At 42.5% G+C, this 20,535-nt stretch overlaps 1 protein-coding gene across 1 annotated transcript in view; it reads left to right on the forward strand.

The window, feature by feature from the left end:
* LOC118769887 (protocadherin Fat 4-like) overlaps nt 1-20,535 on the forward strand; it is an 86,021-nt gene that overhangs the window by 26,674 nt on the left and 38,812 nt on the right. The window contains exon 2 of the mRNA XM_036517273.1: nt 17,203-17,334. Coding sequence (XP_036373166.1) covers nt 17,203-17,334 — 132 coding nt within the window. The remainder of the gene's footprint in view (nt 1-17,202; nt 17,335-20,535) is intronic.

Raw genomic sequence — 20,535 nt, forward strand, 5'->3', positions numbered from 1 at the left:
CCAGAGTTGATGGGCTCAATTATGCTGTTAAATAATAAAACTCACGTCAGAGAGTCTGCTCAAGCCTTGTTTGTGTGTGTGTGCCTCTTTGTGTGCGCGTATATTTTTATGCTCCCTGACTGGTGAGAAGGAACAGCGTTGTGGAACCAGATAATTGACTCGGAATGTGAGGGGCCATTAAGCTCTGATGAGGTGAAGCGGGCAGACCTGTGTGCCTGTTGCGTTCCGTTGAGGAACGCTGACGCAGTCCTGTGTCACATGACCTCTTGCACCCACTGCCCCCCCCACCCCCCCCCCCTTCCCCCCCAAATCCGACAGCGGCCTCGGAGAAAAAGACAATGACACAATTCGGGCCTGGGAGGGCCACAGAAGACCCTTTCCCTCCCCCCTCGCGTACTACATAACAAACAACAGGAAGTCGGCCCGAGCCGACACATCGGCCGCGGCTCCAGCCTCTTCCTCTCCGTCCTTATTTTCGGAGCGCTGGCTGCCCGGCACCCTTTTCTTTTCTTTCTCAGTGAGACGCAAGGACAGGCCGAGGCGGGATCGTATGCGTCGATTCATCCGATCCTTCCTGCAGCTGCCTTCACCATGTGGGAAAAAGATACAACTGCAATTATGACACACCATTTGTCAGCTCCCTTTTAAATACGAAAGGCAACAATGCCTCTTGTCAAAAGAAAGCCCTCGGCGTCTGGGCAGTTCTGGTAGCTGTAGCAGAAGGATAGGTGGGTGCGAGCCGTGTTTATTTGCAGACTTTGGATACCTTCAAAGCTGTAATTAGCACCAATCGCACCTTAATTATCCCATTTGTTTTAATGGCGGAGGGTATGTAAGGCATACGGTGTAAGATAAACATGTAAATTACCCCTTATGGAACATGAAGAAAAATTACCAAGAGGTAGTGCCCTGTAATGCAGGATCTCCATCTTTAAACAAACACCTATTACCCGTTTGTAATTAAGTGGCAAGGTGATCCATCCCTTTTTCTCACTTCATGTCCTGAATGTGACAGCCATCTGTATTTCTTTATTTTTGGTGGAGAGTTTTTTAATATTTTAAACAGTTCACAAAAAACAAACAGCTCTGAAGGTCTGGTTTTCACGTTTAGGTATCAACCACCGCTAGCCTGATGTCTTTGTGCTTAACATAAACAGACATTTTAAAATAAAGGAAAAAGGGCCCAAAAATGTCATTATATTGCTTACATTTCAGTTACATTTGACAAAAAATTAACATATTCCATGTCTAACATTTCAGGAGGAGAACACATTTTCAGTATAAAATAGCAGTGTTTTTTCCCACTGCCAGACTGGCAGCTTTTCCAAAAACAACAACTAACCGAGTCTGTATTTGAGAAACTTCTGCTCTTTCTGGAGCTGAAATATTTGTTGAATTTAACCAAAACAATGACTGTTGTCATGCTTGCAAAGCTTCGTCTCCATGCTGTAAATAACCCAGAAATATTTCTAGATGTTTTTTCCCATCATGCAAGGTTGGCGTTACACTCCAGCCTTGCATACAATTTCCTCCTGAAATATTCAGTCGACTGAGTTTCACTGATGCTTAAAGCAGTGCTTACACTTACTACACAGTTCTTTTGTGTGCTTGAACATATTTCTCTGTAATATTTTTCTGAAATAGCTCAAAAGTCCATTCAGTTGTTTGCTCTGTGTCTGTTCTTTATGAATTTAATTCTGGCTTCCATACATTATTGAGCTGGATCCACAGGAAGCTAGGGGGCTGTGTCTGGAATGGCACTTCCGTTAGCCCGAATGTCCATTTATAATGAGGAAACCCTGCAAGCTCAGCAAACAACGAAGGAAATCTAAAGTGCTTTGACAGGGAACCTTGTCGTCCTGTGTCGCTACAGGGAAGGCGGATACGCACTTATGAAATAGCAGCATCCCAGAGTTCCGCACTTTAAGTTCATTGTCATAAAAAAGGCCTTCAGGTTGTTGAATGCCTTCCGTGTTTCTATCCATTTTAGCGTCTCAATGAGGAATATGCTTAACATCCAAGACCAATTAAAAATGTATTTATACCACACGACAGTCATGCGACCCATATTATTTAACCAGCTGATGCACGTAGCAGGGCTGTGTGCTGGATACACAATCAGTACACAGATATAACAGCCTATTGGTATGTGATTTTGGGCATGGCCTATAGCTTTGCAACTGAGTTAATGATACTTAAATGCAAGCTGGCAAATTGGCAACAATGCCAAATTGCTATAGCCTATCCATGAGTTAATGATGTACTTAATGGATTTGTTTGAATTGCTGGAGCACATATTCTAGTGTCTTCACTTGGATTTAAGCCTGAGGATTTACAGTAAGTGAATATGCCATGTCAGTTTAGCGTGCTGTGTTTGTATTCACTTTTGTTGACTGAAGTGGCTATGAGCTTGCAGATTGTCTATAATGATGCTAAGTGATTCATCACATACATTTGGTGCTGTTTTTCTGTTTCCTATCTTGGCTTTTTAAAAGATTGCTAACACATATATTTGATGTGACAGTGGCCAGTGGGCCCTCTTCATCATGGCAATGACTGATTTAGTGCAAAGAATGACTAAATTAGAGTGTATGCATAAGTAATTTTGGACACAATTGCTTCCTCAACACATACTTAGTCTTCCTAAAGCTAAATTGTATCTTGGGATCAAAATTTTGCTCAACTTTGAACCTAATTTTGGATTCTTAGGGCACATTTACAGGATTCAAGACACATGTAGCTTGTTTCGGAGCACCTCAATTTTGAGTGTGCTATTTACAACATGATTTTTTAAATCAATGAATACTGAGCTCTAGCTAGCGAGGAAGAATGCTTTTGTCTTTATGTATGAGTGTGTGTGTGCTCGCGTAACAAAGGAAAGTTTTGCTGAACTGCAAAACATCTGGATAGGCAATCCCATTTGTAATTGTGCTGAGATCTGCGAAGCCGGCTACGTTTGCTGACAAGTTTGGTTAATTTAAGGGTAGGCCACGAGATAATGCAGGTTTCCTGGAAGGCAGGAACTCGTATGTTGTGGGGGGGCCACGCAAGAGGATTAATGGCCGTGTTATTTTAACACTTCGCATAGAACGGAGTCACTGTCCTCCTCGTGTCTCTGTTAACAATGCAGATCGTTAAACAGGGCAGCTTGCACTGATTAAAATCAATGACTCCCCTGTTTTATGGAGAGTTAAATACTACAGCCTTTCCAAGAAGTGCTCTTCATCTTATTACATCAGCCTCTCTGCTACCTTGAAGCTTTGGCCTAAAGCTTGATTTTATTTCTCCCCGCGGGTCTATTTATTTCATATTGGTGAATGAATCGTACAGATGGAAATAAGTTAAGAACTCGTACTGCATATTGCAGTGCAAAACAATCTTTTTTTTTCAAAGTTTGAAATAATTAACCCATCTTCATTAATTTAGCACACACTATATTCCGATAAGCCACAAAAACATTCTTTAATGCCTTCCTCTCCACGTCAGAGACAGTTGGCTTCAAACAATTACTCTGTACATGAAAATAGAAAAAATGCATATGCATTCATATATTCAAATAGCATTTACCCATATGTGAACTGAGGTTGTAGAACATTACATGTTATGTGCAGTCTTGTGCAGTTAAAATCAGAACCAGTCACTGAGGAAATGCACAGGTTTGAATTCTGAGAATCCATCTCCATACCTTCAGTGCCATTTGTATCAAACTAATGCCCATATACAGCCACTGGCATTATTTACTGTAAGCAAACAATATTCATTTCAGATTTTATTGCCATTGTGGTAAGGCAGAGATACTCATGTCCATGTGAAGGATTTGCGTACAGGATGCATGTGGAAGGAACACCTCGAGAGCATTGCCTGGAGCACTGTTTTTTAACTTTTTTATTATGATACAGATGTCCCCACTTCTAACAGCAAGACAAAATTCATTGCAGAACTGTTTCAGGTTCAGCCCAGTGAGGATTCTGTCTCGAAAAGACGAAAGACAGAAAGATAGAGAAACGGATCTTAATGGACTCCACGGGCGCTAATGTATCAGCTGGGAGAGCTCTTGTGCAAAGTATGCGCATCTGTCCTGGTGAAAACGATCGGCGCCGACAGCAGGCAGTGATTTGGCGCAGAGTGGTCCGCGACAGCCGGCAGAAACCGGATTTGTCTGTCCTTCGCAAATAAACATTTCCACTTCCAAACACCTCTGCCCTGCAACATTCATCTCCACTTTTTTTCCTCCCTCCCTTCAGAAGCGAGGAGGGCAAATAAACGTACGTGTCCCGGTGTGGCGTCCTGTTGGGAAAACGCGAGAAACTTTATCCCCTGTCCACCTGTGCAGCTCGCCTGTACTGCCCGCTCCGTAAATTAGCACATTGCTGCTAACCGCTGGACACTGAACATTCTAGTATGACATATTGTGGGGGGGGGGGGGGGTTGTTAGACCTGCAGGATCTTTTTTTTTTTTTTTTTACTGAGAATCTATATTATGCTCTCTGGGCTTTATTACCCAGTAGGTTCAAGCTCAGAGCAGACTGACTTACTGTCTGTTTGGCTTTCATTGGGATAGTTGTGTCCATTGCACATGCTTAAACCTGTCCAGATGTTCACAGCCAGGGAAAAGAGAGCTGTTAAAGCACAATGTCACCGGTGAAAGCTGCTGCTTATGAGGAGGGAGCTACTGATCAGTGGTGCTGCACCCAAGTCGAATCAGAGTAATTAGTGAAATGACTTGATAACGCAAAGCAACAACATGAAGTTGTTACTAATCCCAGACATCTCATTGTTTGTTTTCTGCGCAGTCATAAGCTTAGTGATCACCTCCATACTGGAATTCCATTCCATTGTGTTTTTCTATGATTGTGTCAACATGTTTTCCTTTCGCAGAGTTTTGAATCTATTCATTTCCATTGCGCCAGAAGAAAAAAAAAAAGAAACACAAAAACAAACAGCACATCTTGAAGCGGTCCCACGAGTAGAGCGCACATCACCGCGGTCCGTTTCATCGTGGTGTTTTTTTTTTTTTTTTTACAGATGAACTTTCTTCACAGGCCAGAGGAAATGAGGACATCCTCAGTGAGGAGGCAGATTCACTTTCTGGTGGACACTAATCTGAATTAGTGAACTCCTTCCCCTCAATTACCTACTCATTATTTAACAACACACCATTTAATGGGTGCTCCACAGAGTCTTAGAGGGGAAAGATAAGCTTCAGTGATTTCTCATAAAGGAAATGTCCGGTACAGTGTAGTGTGCATATATCATGGACATAGCAGTGACAGTACTGACTGTAACGGTTTTGGCCTGCTAACCTTACAATGTGGCGTCAGACTGAAGGAGGCTGTCAAAGTTGTGGAGGAACATATGGAGTGACTGAGGCCGCATGTGAACATCTTTGCAAATGAAAATAAATGGCACATTGATCGCAGCCTTTACATAAAAACCAATCATCAAGCAGGATTTCTTCAAAGTTTGGAACTAAGAGGAAGTGGCTAGTGCTCATAATGGGAGGGCAGGCCTTCATGAACCCTACAGTGGGCGGAGCTACAAGGTGCTGCCAGTCTCTGACTTCAAATAAGAGTCACTGATAAAATTTGATGGCTCTACCCATTTTGGGGTTCAAGAAGACTCAGCTTCTTAGTGCTAGGCTAAATCCAACCACATGCCCCCCCCCCCCCCAAGCTCCAGCCCCTTCACAGTGAGGGCGGATTGAGAAAATGCTCAACATCGTTTTGCATCAAGCCCGAGGTTCGGTTTATACCAACTAAACAGAGGGATTACACCGTTCCTACAGCCATTAAGTTGCCTGGCCAGACACTTTGTATCTCAAAGGCTGGCAGTCAACTTTGCATTTGGGCTTGGGAAAGACACTACCTACGACACTGATAAGATCACTGTGTATGTGACAAGCAAAGCTTCACAACTTCTCCATGCTCCTTCTTATATCTCCTTCCCCTCTGGTGATTGACAGCAGCCCAGCTCTGGGTTGGCTGCAGCCTTTGACTCCACTCAGAGTGGCACTTGGCATTGATGTGCTTTTTTTTACCGACCTCCCCATCCTTTTGGTTTGCAGAAAGCCCATTTTAGCCATCAATAGCCCTTTGTAATGATGGTAGAGATTACCCACCATATACTGAGCCTTGTCCAACTACTATTTCCTATTTCCTATTTTTGTTACTACAAAGAGAAATGTTTGATTTATCTTTTCCTTAAAGCAGTGTAGAGACTAAACACTAAACAAATTTGGTTTACAATGAGCCAGGATAAACACAACTGGGAGTTTCTTCTTTGTATTTGTCATTTAAGATGTTTGGTTTAATGAAAACATTGATTGTACAGAACTTGTTTTGCTGTTTGTGCATTTTGGAATCGCATTTGAATCAACGGCATCTCTGTCCATTGGTAAATGGTTTGTTTGGATTGCTTACGACCACTGAAGTGAAGTGATATAGTAGCAGACTAAACAGCTCTGAAGTTTCCTAACGTGCAGACACGTTATTTATTGTGATATCTGCCTGAGTCGCCGCCTTTGAAGTCATGGCCTTTTGTCTGTGGGGTCGCTAAGCTATGTGTGATCATTTAGAGGAGGGTCGCTGGGTAAACACGTTGACCCTCTTCAGAGGCGTAAAGGCATTCATTAAGGTTAAATAGTTCTGTTGAACCAGCGTGTCTGAGCATTTTTTGATATCCCCCGGGGCCTGCCCTCCCCTAAGATTGTCCTGACGGCCAGAGAAGACGTCGGGGGAGGGGTGTCATAAAGCTACGTGCCTCAACAACTGAGCCAGTACACCCCCCCCCCCCCCCCCAACCTCCCTCTTTGGTGGCCACCATCGAAGTGAGGAGAGAGACTAAAGGGCCCCTGAGTGGGTGCCAGGGCAGAATTGAGAGGAATAGAATAGACCGGGCAGTTCATTGAACTGAGGGCCTAACAGAGGAGATGTCACAGACTGAAAGAGTATGAGGATTCGGGGGGGTTGGGTGGGTACGGACGAATGGTGATCTGTCACCTCTGCAGAAGTCTTTTCTCTTTTCTCTTCCCGGAAAAAGAGCAAAAGTGGCACGTTTTACGACGCTCTCGGTATGCCTGGCTTTCTCCTGTCACCGAGTCCCGGCGAGGGGTGCCTGTGGGCGGAGAGTCCGTCACTGGGACGTTCCCGCATGCGAATTGAGACAGATTGTCTTTCCGAGCCATTCATCTGCGCTCAAGCATGTGTCCTGACAAAGCCGGGCGGCCGCAAGGCAGAATTACCATACGGCTTTGCTCTGCGCCTCTTTCTGCCCCGCTCAAAAGGCCGATGGGAAGGCTGCACAGCTGTTGGTGCTGTTAAGCCAGAGATGCGCAGAGCTCATTTAGTTGGTGGAACATGAATGCTTTTGTGTGTGCTGCTTGAAAACTATCTGTGTGAAGCTGTCAACTGTCGCCAGTTCATCATGACACCCATTGAAATGGGATTCATTCAATGGCTTTCACAAAAACACAAAAAGGAATACATTGCAATAATAATATCCCCTAGAGCTTGCATGGATAGGATGTGTGATATGTCTATGCAAAGCTGGGTGTTGTGAGCAGATATTGAATATTTTTCTTCAATTCCCTCCTTTTTTCCTCACACAATATATATAATATGTGTAATATATTCAAAAAATGTACTATTGAGGAATCTGTGCTTTGCAATGTAAATTGCTAACCCTGTGAAATATTAGCCATAAAACCTGGAACATACTTTTCAGTGCAGACAGCAACAGCCAATTTGATGTTGAGTGTTGAAAGAAAAAAAATATAATGAATAAATCTCAAAATAACTTATGTTTTCATTTGTATTTCTCAATTTAGCTGTGATGTGAAGGGCAAAGAGGAATAGCCTTTTTATTGGCTCCACTCAAACGATTGCCTTTGTTTTTTCTAAGACAGCAACAGAGGGCGAGACTTGAGACTTTTATGCTACTGTCAGCATATTAAGAAGCATTGCTTTGTTTCACTGTGACGGATGGTTAAACAGTCACACTATTCTCCACAATATGATAACATTGACAGAACACGTGAACCAAACAAAACCGTCTTGTGCAAGGATTTTGAAAGGGATTTTCTGCACTGGGCAAGGCTGCATGCAAAGTCTGTTGGCACGAATTTCAGCCGGAGTGGATACCGTCCCCTTCCTTCAAGTTATTTTGGCAGAAATCCTTCGCACCACCTTATGTGGAATACATCAGCATTTCTTGATCTATTTTCGAAATGTCTTTGGATTATCTTGTCTGGCTGAATGTTTCCTTCCAGGTCTTTCCTTTAATGAATGGCACTGGCATATGAGGCGTGAAATGACTATTAGCCACATTTCTGCAGGAAAAAAAAGAGTAAAAGAAAAACATAATTAGGTCTTTTTTAGGCATGAGTGATTAGAATTTTGTGACTGGAACCAAATTTCCCCCCCGTCAACCCAAATCTGTTCCGTTTCTGCCCTGATGTGCCTGGAAAAAAAAAAACAGACTTTGCATTGAAATGTCTCTGTCTTTTCATGGGGTGTCTGGGAGATTTTCCATTCATGAAACACTTGCATTCAGAGTCTTCTCTCACACCCCAAAAAACGTATTCCTGGTCACGCAGTTAAAACAGGGTTAACAATGTCACCCTCAACGCTGTTTAAATGCAACAGTAATTACCTCCTTGCTTTGTCCCACACCAGTCACTGACATAATCAGGATTTTTGTAATCCCAGATTCTCAAAATTACTGGCAAGGGCACAAAATCGGAGTGTAGAATGCTAACAGAAAAAAAATGTAACTGTGTGAACTACCAAAGTATTCATGGGGCCCAATCTTTATTGACTATTATGTGGACGAAAAGAGGTGTGATTTTGGATGGTGATTTGCTTGTTTGTGTTCTCAGCAGACTAGAAGGGACGGCGGGGTTTCTGAGTGGAGCCAGTATGAGACGGGAGTAAGCCGCATTCGACCTCCCTCCCAGCCCGTTAAACAGTCAGGGGGCCTGGAGCAGTCCCCACACAATCCCCCCCCCCCGATTAGCAGCCAACCGCTGTTTTTTTCTCCCCCTCCATTGGTACCGTTTTTGGGGTTTTCATATAAACGAAGGCAGCAGGGTGCCTCTGTTGCTATTGATTTATTTAAACAAATTTAAATTTCGTTCTCACGGAGACAGGCTGCTTATTAAAGGTTTAATCGTGTTTCCCTCTCTCTGATTCATCCACTGGAATTCAGTCCCTCATACTCTCACAGACAGGAACCCCCCTACGCGCGCATACACAAACACGCACACACAACCACACTCACATACAGCACACACACGTACACTCTCTCTCTCTCTCTCTCTCTCTCTCTCACACACACACACACACACTCTCTCAGACTATCGCTCACCTCTGATCACACCTCCATGGGGCCGCATCCTCACCACAGCACCATGGCCACGAAGGGCGAGTCTTACAGTCTAAAATTCACAAGAAGGCACCGCGTAACCCTACATCTGATTACAGGGTCAAACCTGGATAGTCGGGTGACAGCAAAGGGGATTTGGGATGAAAAGGGGGCACCTTTCTCTTTCTGGCCCCCTCCTCCTCAGATACTGTTAATGTATTCCAAGTCCACGGCAGGGCGTGTGCCCCCTCTCGGCTCCCCAGATTAGGCAGAACAGATTAGGCTCTGAAAGGCTTTGAGCTATAATGACATAATGCCAGGGCCTTCTTTATAACACAAAGAGCCGCTCTTCTGCTTCATTGCATCTCTAACACACCATCTCTTTTACCATTTTGTGGTTGCATTTTGTACCGCGAAAGCATTACCAGATATCGCGTTTGCTGTGATTCCCCTCATTGGAGTCCAGGAATGATGCTCTTGTGATTAGTGACTTCGTTAAAGGCTCAGGGGAGGTTTGGAAAGGCTTTATATGAATCACAGCTAACACTGGAGACCACACCTTTTTCGCACAGTCCAGTCTGATATAATATATATAAATTATATAAATATAAATTATGTATATAAATTCACCAGTGCGCAATCAGAACTCTGTCTCTGTATGTTATGGTGTCAGCCTGTGGTGGCAGTGTGGTATAGCGGTTTGGAAGCTGGGCTTCCAACCCAAAGGCTGGATGTCCAATTACCGGTTTGGGGGCAATTTCATTGTACCCTTGAGCAAAATGCTTAATCCAACCTACCCCATTCCAGCATCCAGCTGTATAAATGGGACATAAACTCCAGATAAGGGTGAATGCTAGGCAAATAAATAATAAAGTCAAACTAGCAGAACCTAAGGCTTGTATGTAGATGCACGTGTTTGTGCCCTGAGGTATATGGCTGTACTGGGAGTTGGTATATGCTTAGTATCGGCGATAACTCATGCCAGCTGCTTTATAACCCATATCCACAGAGAGTAATTAATTCTGCCTAAAGTGTGTTGGGTAATTGGAAGTTGTCACTTCAGTTAAGTTTAACTGCTGTGATCATATGTAAAAGTAAGCTGATATTCCCACATGTCCCATAGTAAATTGTGAAAAGGAATTCTAACAGGTGGGTACAGAACAGTAATGAAGTTGTAATAATTATAATAATACTATGAAACATTCTGAAAATGCATTGCATATATTGTTAGCATGTTATGTGTATTTGTGTTAGTTAAATTTAAGTTGATGTACAGTATATTATATATAGAATGTATATTACTTAAATATGAGAAGGATCTGCCTCCTTTCAAAGTGGAGTTAGGCTGTATATTTTGATAGCTATTGGCTTACACCCTCTTCTCAGTTTTGTTTTCGTAATGAAGCTGTCCTGTTCATGGCTGGCCTACATACATAAAGCAGTTATAGTGGTTGTTATCCGACATCTATCAGAAGATAAGACTTTCTCTGTGGAACGCAACATGGTCCACTGTGGCCAAGGGGGTATCATCAGTGACTCTCCCACCTCTGCCCCTAAAAATGCGGAGCATCAGTCATGGGATGACAGCAGCTTTTAAACAGATGCCCCCAATGCTCTTTACTGTCAGCCCTCTCCTTTCCCGAGTGCTGGATCCCAACATTACTGGCATGACAAGAGACATGCCTCATACCCCGCAGATTTAGCAGATTTTTGCTTGAAGTTGCATCTATGTGTTGGAGTGTTTAGCTTGATTGTTCACCCTTAAATCCTGATGATGAAACAAAAGGATAGAAGTCCTATTACCAGAGCATGTAAGCGTGATGACGCCTGTGGCATTTGACTGTAGCACTTTGTGATGTTTTATTTTGTTTAACATCATATCGGTTTTGCTTGATTAGTGTGACAGAAAGAGTTGAGGCAGTTTTTAAATGCTTCAGTTTTTATAGTAAAGTTTGGCAATTATGAATGAGTAATATAATAAGATGTTTATTTTATAATTAATCATAGCTTTTAATGAGTGTAGGGTGCAAAAAAATGCACCCTCTACATTATCTCTGAAACAATAATGATCAAAGCAGGCCACATGTTATTAGTTACATAGGATTATATATTCCCTCCAAATGTATGGAGAAAACAGGCTTTGGCAGAGAGCTGTGAACTCTGAAGACTTATAACAGTGAGCGGCTTCTCTGAGAGGACTTTAGTGAAAGCACTCACCCAGTGTTGACTCCTCTCTGCCTTCTTGGTCACGCAAGGTGAGGGAGTTTCATGATGGTCGGTGGGCAGTATGAAGGAAAGTTGGAGAGGGAGCCTTACCCTCGTTTCCCTCTTCTGAAGCGGGGATTTTGGTCTGGCCGACCTCCAGATTCGTCCTCTCCGTGTCCACTTTCTCATCCAGGCATGGACAGTTTCCTGTCTCTGTAGCACATGTCTCTGACCATGCGGAGACACGCTGTGGTTGGAAGATTAATTGCCACCGCGGCTTTTGTTTGACATACCGAGCAGGTCTTGATTGCATATGCGTAAAATGGGGGGACTGGATCGCTTATACCTGGAAGAAGGCCTTTATGAGTTGTGTGTGTTCCCTTTCAGCTTAAAAGGGGACCCGAGATGATTCTCAGAACTGTGTGTTTGACCTGTTCAACTCATGAGTGCTTAAGCTCACATCATTATAAATCTTTTGGTGAAAAGGCATGACGTTATATTTAAACATTTAAATGAGCGAAGAGAGAGGTGAAGCGCAGTGAGGATATTTTTAAAGATTGTCTTATTTGGTCTCAAGCCACAGGAAATGAGTTACAAATGCAGTTATACCAGGCGTAACTCTGTCTTTGGTTTGTCAGAGATATGTATCATATGTGTAGTGTACCTTCTTCTCCATGCAGACTGTGACACATTTTTTTCATTGTTTAAGGGTAATCAGTGACTGTTAATAAGAACAGCCATTGTTAAATGACGTAGTGCATGTTTCAAGCTTAATTGAATGTGTTTATTTTCCATGCAGTGTCCCATGGTTTGCGAGTGAAGCTGCATGAATGATCAGGCCGCATTGCTATTTGTGGTTGAGTACTGACTCGCTGGAAAGTGACCAGCTCTACAGCCTCTCTGCTTCTGAATCCTTTGATGTCAGTGTCTGTGTGCATGTCAGTGTCTGGCCCAAAGCTTCTAACAAAAAAAATTTCAACCGAATGCCCTTGTTTGTGGTCTCTTCCAACCTCAGATATTGACTGTGTCCGTAAGCGCGGGCGCCTGGAATACAGGGGCGTAACTCCTACCCCCTTTTTTAGCAGTTGTGGCAGACAGGCCTATAGGCCAAAGTATGAAGGCGAGAGGAACCCCCACCATGGATGTTTGTGTGAGCAGTTCATCTTGGGCCTAGTCTTGCATGGAAACACAGCGTCCATCTGCTTTTATCCCTGCTGGAAAGCTTTTCTGGAGCCTGTCTTTTTGGAAGGCAACCCCGCCTCCCATGCAACAAAGTTTGAAACATTTCAAACATTTTCAAGAGCTTCTGTAAGAAAAACTCTGTGTTGTCTCTGGGTTCCAAAGGGAGCAGCTCACTTTTTGACCAGGGTTTGCCACAGACGAAAAGTCATTCGGTGCAAATAAATATCACATTCGGCAGAGAGCACGTTCGGACAGGAGTATCGCCGGCCTTAATAGAATCAGCACATGTTCTCATGGTTTTAGGGCCGAGTTTGTTTTCTGGCAATCAAAAAATTCCTCTCACAATTTATTTTATTCATAGCCAAGGTCTGAGTCATTTTCTTCACAGTAATAGCTTTTGGCTTTCCTGTGTGATGAAGTGTTATACGTGGAATAGGCGATGTGTTCCAGGCCCGACATTAATCCCAAGCCTGCTCAGTGCTGCTTAAAAAATTCTTGCACCTTTTTTTTTTTTTTTTTTTTTTTTTGAAAGAATATTTTACACAATCTCTAATTCAAAAGCCTCTCTGGAAATGATTTATTTTCCTAAACTTGTTTTTAAATAAATCAGAGGGTTGAAATCAATCTGCAGTTACAGTACCATACACTTGGCTGTTAAGATGTCACAGCACACAGCCAACTCAAGGTTTAGGCATTTTAACATAATAATGTGCCTTTTCAATTTGCATCATGGCTTAGGGCAGTTTTGTCAAAGAATCTGATTTGACATTCAAATATCTGTGTTCATTTAGCTGGTGTGGTGAAGACAACTAGTGCTGTAATCCATTTGGGAATGATGTCATAAAAGTGAATCCAGCATGAGACAAAACCGAAGTTCATGGCCTTCTTTTAATGGGTATGATAATTGATTCCTGAATGAAAGAGAAATGCACTCGTAACTGTTGACGGTACTGATATCTAGTGGGCAGAAGACATCAGAAGCTTGGATAGTCATCCTCCTTGCCTAAATTTATGAGATCATTATGCAATAATACTGATTTTCTACAGTGTGTGATTAATCAGGTTATGTACCGCTCATCTTTAAACGCAAACCGCTGTCTAGCATTACAGTAGTTAATCCTTCATTTCTTTTTTCTTTTTTTGGCATTGGAAAAATGTTGCCATTGATTATCAGAATGAAGGTTTCATTTACTACAGAACACTGAATGTGAGCTGGTTTTCTGTGGGTTTTAAATTTGGAGCTGAACTTCATGGGTCGGCTGTCATCTTAGCGCAACTGGTCCAATTTTGTTTTATGTGCCAAGTTATGGACAAATTCGTTTTACAGTTAGATTGAATGTTTCCCCCTTTTCCCTGTGAATTCTGCAGCAGGAAAAGAGGCTCTGAGAGGAATGGTGTGTAGAATTTGACTCCACTTTATGAGTTCAATTATAAGGACACACTTCCTGTGTTGTAAAACTAACGACAGATGCTGACATCCTGTGTGGAGCTCAATGGGTGAGCTTCACCATGCCTGCTCCATTCTACAGCAGAGGGATGTTAGGCTGCGGTTACTGCTGAAGAACAGACATGCTACAAAACTCAAGACTGCTCTGTGTTAAGCACAGTCGAAAGTGTCATTTCAACTGTAAACTCGCCTACACAAGGAAAAGGAACTAAAACACCAATGAGCTCCAAGGCCATGCAGATGGTGATATTATAGGGGGGAAAAAAGTTATGTTGCTTCACATCGCCATATGATAGGCTATATTCTGTTGGCACAGAGGTTTTGGTCTTAATTGCTTCCTTGCTGCATATAATAAATCTGTTTGATTTTAAGGCACATGAATTTCATTTCTGTGATGTCATGCAGATATCATAATCGTACCCCAGAGCTGCCTTGCATGTATTTTCTGTTGCTCAGACAACTTTCCAGATATTACTGTCACCATCCTAAACTTTAGCCACGATAATTTATGACAGCTACAGCCCATTTGTTAAGCTGTTACAGGGTATATGAGTAATGGAACCGGGAGTCAGCGAGGAGCTGTACTCTCAAACAGTAGTTGGGATGTGCATTTGGATTAATCTGGTATTTTAAAGTTCCATGGCTTCCAAGATGGAATATTCAACAAATCGAATGCCACTTTTTTCCCCCCTCAAGCTCTGTATGAAACTCTGAATTGTATAAGCAATGACTCACTGGAAATTGATATGCATTTTGTGCATGGCTCTCTCATTCATGAATATCCAAGAGAAAGCGCAAAATTTTGGAATTTCCTGAATTTTCTTTGAAGTGGCAAGCATTTGAATTCTGATCTGAATAATCAGTTAATGATAATGTTGTGGCTGAATATCCGAATAACGGGATTTAACAGTTTTAATTTTTGTATGTGCAACGTCGACCTTTTGTTGTGTGAACCAAAGTGTTTAATCCATGTTGGGCTGACCGCCTGTCTTTAAAGGACAGCAGCCCACTTCCTGTCTTTGTGTCGGACTTACCTTCGCATGATCAACATCAATCTGTTAGAATTGAAACAATCAAATGGATATGTGGTAGTTTAAACTAAAAAGCATGACATAGTTATGTCTCATAATTTATTCATTAAGATTCACTTATTTTATTTTTTTTTTTATTCCTTGTGCAAACATGCTGTTTCACACAAGAGGACACGGGTGGGTAAAATGCTCCTTTTTGATTGGCTGTAGTAGTACCCCTGTACTGCTTGCTTGGGAGATGGGAACAGAGAGACACAAACGCTTTGCATCTTTTTTCCGTAATTATGCACACCAAAGATTACCACATCCTATTTGAACTACAGGCTGGAAAGAAATCTGGTCTTTTAAACCACTCCATGGGCACCAAGTTCATTTAGGCCTACCGTGGAATGTTGTTGATTCTTTTTTTGTCGGAAAATGCTTCTTTTTTAGCATTATAGTTGGAAAATTTGTGTCACATTCAAAGACAAAAAGCTCCATTACTTTTTTTGTGGAATATACTGTAAGTACTGTAATTTAGAAATATTTACCTGTACTGTTTTCAGATTACACCATGGATGATCATTTTGTTCATCACGTCTGCCCATTTCTTGCATTTCTCATTGATGTCTTTACCTTTGGCTATATTGTAAAGCTCTGTAAGTTGCCCTTATCTTATTAGTATTACACCCCTTTTTATTATCTGTGTCAGGTGAATATATCACACTCTGTAAATCGAAATAAATACATGTCAGTAGGTATGAATTTTAATACAATAAGAGGCATTGCTGTCAATGAGAGTAAAGGGGTAATGTTCTTTAGCTTAGAGTCCAAGGGACTCCAAGGAGGAGATGGGGTGGATGGGGGATTTTAACAACTGATACAAAAAGGAAGTAGTGAGTGTTTTTTTATATATATACTTGAGGATGGGACAGGTTTATTTATTGTGTAGGGATTTTTTAAAAATTCTCCTCCTCAGTCGTTCTTTAAAACTTTATGAGTTCAGTTTATAACATTGATTCACACTGTATTCAAACTCCAAGACATCCTATCTCCATCAATAGCACCAGCTTACTCGGTTCTTCAATCACAGTCATCAGTCCTCAGAGGGATTGGGATAAATAGGCCCCATTCTCTCTCCTGATTGGCCGTGGAGCCTGCTCTGTCCTCGTGAAGCAGCAGGGAGACGTAGTTGACATTGTTGTCTTTGTGGATGCCGGGCAGCCATTTCCTTCCTGTATCCTTTCAGAGGGGTACTGATGAGCCGCAGAACGAAACACTCAACCAGGGGAGAAGACAATGGAAAATGAGCAGGGCTGTCCGGTAGACCAGGAAATGCCACATCCATGGCCTACATGAGTAAAGATAGCTGGGGCTCATGTCTGAAAAATGCTGCTCTTTTGTGATCATTGGATCAGGAAATTAAGAACAGAAAATAGAAATGTCTCAGCTTGCATCCAGTATTATTTGCTGGCTGTTAAAGGCAATTCGTCAAAATGCTGTTGCATTGTTGGAAATGCATTCACAGGTCGGTCACGGATGCGTTCATCAGACTGGTTGTTGAGCCTGATGGGGCTAAGCATCAGACTGATCCTGCTTAAAACTTTAGGCAGTTTAGAAGGGGGCCTTTTGATGGAGCGCTGCTGGAGGAGGCAATAAGTTACCAGTTCGAAAACTGGACAGGCCCGCTGATGTGATTTACTGTGGGCCAATCCGAGGAGTCCGATTTATGTCTCCGGTCCGCTTCAGATGTGGATGAATAATTGACTTTTTAACAGGGAACAAAAAATACACCACGTTAAAAATGCGGACTGTGCGTAGCCCACTCCTGCCACCACTGTCACGACAAATAAAGCATGAGAGGTCAGTACCGGCCTGCCATCTGCTGCCCGTCCAGCAGAAGAATAAGGGAGGATTCGCAAGACACCTTAAACTGGGCAGTAGGTTTTGTTCCAGATCTGTTTTTACAAGTTCCCCTTGGCTTCTCCTTTCTTCCAGGTGGAAATAACGCTGCAGGACATCAACGACAACCCACCTGTCTTCCCCAGCGATGTGCTCGACGTGACCATCGAGGAGAATGTCAGCGACGGCTTCAGGGTAATGCAGCTAACAGCCACAGACGCTGACGAGGTAAGGTTTTCCCATCATCCTCTGTGTTTCCTGCAGAAATGTGGCTTTGTTAAGGAGGGGAACTTTTTTGCGGGGGGAGCTTGTGCGGGGAATGGAGCTGCAGTTTAAATCTCCCTTCTTCTTTGGGTGAAAATACTGTCCTTGGCTGGAATATTTTTATTTAGAAAATCAGTAGGCTTTTTTGTTGAATGATTATTTAACATGAAATAAAAAACTGATAGTACTTTGCACACACAGACATATATGTCTGTATGTATGTATGTATGTATATCCACAATGATATAACAAATGCTGATTAAAAGTATTATATGAGATTATATCAGCTGTTTAGTAATATGAATATGTCTGGATGAAAGTTTGAATGGAGTTTGAATGATTTACAGTTTGAGCTGACCACACAATATGGATGGCAGTGTGGTGTAGTGGTAAGAAGCAGCGCTGGGAACCCAAACTTCCTGTTCCAGTTCCCATGTGGGCTGCTGTACCCTTGGGCAAGGCAGTTAACCCGGTTTGCCTCAGCAAATGTGCAGCTGTATAAATGGATACCATGTAAATCTGAATGTGCATTAGCTGCTCTGTAGTGGTACAGCTGAGCTCGTATAAACAGGGAGAGGAGTTGCATGCATCTGTATGCAGGTGCGCCACATTTGCAAACAGCATCAAAAGGATTTGAGACGAAAAGCCTCAGATTCGATGAACTCTGAAGGTAAGAGTTCTCCAAAAAGATGACCTTTTATTTATTTATTTTTTAAAAGTCACATTCCATTCTATTCAATGTTTTCCCCCTGGTGTCCTCACCTGACTTTTGAATATGTGTGGGATTGGTCAGCATGGTTCCCTCACTTCCCTTGGTGATGTCTACCCAGCTAATGTGGAAATCCGTCCATGACACATGGACCAACCCACGGATCCATGATGGAAGCAGTTTGAGCTGTGCAATTCTAGCATCGACACACAATAAGGCAGCTGCCAGCAAGCTTTGGTCTGGGCTCTGAGTGCTGTTTTTTTCCCCTGGCTGAATAGCGTTGGGGGAAACACTGATTCCTATCGCTGCCATTGAGAAAGCCTTTCCTGTCTGTGACTGACTGGAAAACTGCCATAGTGTGTGTGTGTGTGTGTGTGTTTGTGTGTGTGTGTGTGTGTGTTGGGGGGGGGGGGGGGGGGGGGGGGTGGATGCTTTACAAAAGATGATAGGAGGGAGTTTTGCTAACTCCAAAAGTATCTGGGTGTTTTCAACTTGTAGGTTGTTCATGGATTGTAAAGTGTAAATGTAAAACAGAATACAAATGGGCCTATTCATGGGAAATATGCACAGTGTTGACTAAAGTGCTTTCATTTAAAGGATCCCACTTCACAATTAAGGAAAACATTACATTATATTAAAATTAAGAAATTTCATGTGGTTCAAGTCATGTAATTATTCGTTAGTCATTTCACAGTTTCATACTGTGATAGTTATAAATGCAGCAAAGCTGAATGAAGGATCAGAGTAGAAGATTAGTCTGTTTTACCCTTCACTTTGCTTTAAATTACAGATTTAAATTCCCACACTAATTGGAACATGCTTTGAGTGAGTAGTGCTTTTGTCAATTTGGGCACCGAGCGCCTCAAACCATCATATCGAATCCTTACCCAAGATGTCTTGAGTCTAAACTGTCAAGTAGCTTAAAGGGAAAAAAGTCTACCATCAATTTCTCACGTTGTGCAGATAGTCCCAGTGTGGCCCTTTGTAAGACACATTACATCATTGGCTTCTCCGCTGATTACAGAAAGACTCCATCTACCACAACCGAGGCAGGATGTGGACATAAAATCTCCAGCTGGGGGAATGTAGTATCGCTCACACCTCTGAGCGAGACCAGCTGGTGTGAACTGGGCCAATCAGAGGCCGGGATCCTGAAAGGGAAGCGTTTAATGCCGCTGTAGAGGAGTCCTAAATGGAGGAGCCATGTGAGATTATGTCTACAAATGCTTTACGGTCACTGGGAAACTGACAGATTTCATTGCCTCGCCACTTGCTGAAATTTCATCACGAGCAAATGCCGGGGTTGCTTAACACATTGGTCTGAATGCACTAGGACATGTGGATGAGGACTTCCAACCCAGTGTAGCACAAATGCAATGCTCCTTTGTTTTCGGTTTGATCCGCTTGTATCAGAAGCCACACTGTGAAAGGTTAGCGTGTGGCTTTGATTTGCTCCGAACCTACATTACCTTTGGGGTATTTGATTACGTTCTCTCAGCACATGAAGTGAAGTCAAAGCTTTGATCACAGGGAGAGGCTGAAATGAAAGGGTTATTGTGGAGCGCATGGAGACGGACCTGTGAACTCAATCCACACCTGGGACATTTTATGTATATATATTTTCTCTTATAGACATTCAATACATATGATGAATTGTGGCGGGGAAGAGAGGATCAGAATGGAGTTTTTTGTGTACTTTTATTGATATGCAATAAAAGGTAACGATTGAAGCTCTGTAGTCTGAGAACATGGAGAGATAACGTGGCTACATCCCTTTTGGCTCAGTAATATGACGACTGATACAACCACTTTCTCATCCATCCAACAGAATTTTAATGAATGAAACTAAATTCCATGGGATTGTGCTGTTTATTTACAGGCTACAAAAAATTAGAGCATGTAATGGAATTGGTGGTGTAAAAGCCCATAAGTAAGCGCTTTAATTGCATATTGGGGAGCTATTTTTGTGCGTGGATTTTGAAGGGAAAAGCCAACATGCCACCACATCCGAGCGCTGGGAACCTCCATATGTGTGACATGCACCGATTGAGCCAAGATCCTTGAGCTGCTGGCAGAATTTGCCAGTTGAAAAAAAAAAGTCGATTAACAAACCGTGGCGATCCAATTTATTACAACTCACTTCGTCTCCCATTGATCTCGTTGCCAGCCTTTTTTTTGTATGCGTTGAAAGTATGAATTCATTTTAGGAAAACATTACCATTTGCTGAGCCTTTGGTTGTATAGGGCGATTTAGCGGTTGCTGTGCTATTTGTGCAGTGGTTACTCAGTCAGAGCTGTATTCTCTGTCACGATTGTTCAGCACTCTCCAAATCGCTCATTCATAGCCAGTGTTAGGTCTTTCACGTTTAACTGGTCCTTTTCTTTACAGTGCAGGGAGGCAGGTGTAAAAACAAATACTGAACAGGAACTATTGATATTGGACCTGAACTGCTGTG

The sequence above is a fragment of the Megalops cyprinoides genome, chromosome 22 (assembly GCF_013368585.1).
Source record: "Megalops cyprinoides isolate fMegCyp1 chromosome 22, fMegCyp1.pri, whole genome shotgun sequence".
In the NCBI taxonomy this organism is placed as follows: domain Eukaryota; kingdom Metazoa; phylum Chordata; class Actinopteri; order Elopiformes; family Megalopidae; genus Megalops; species Megalops cyprinoides.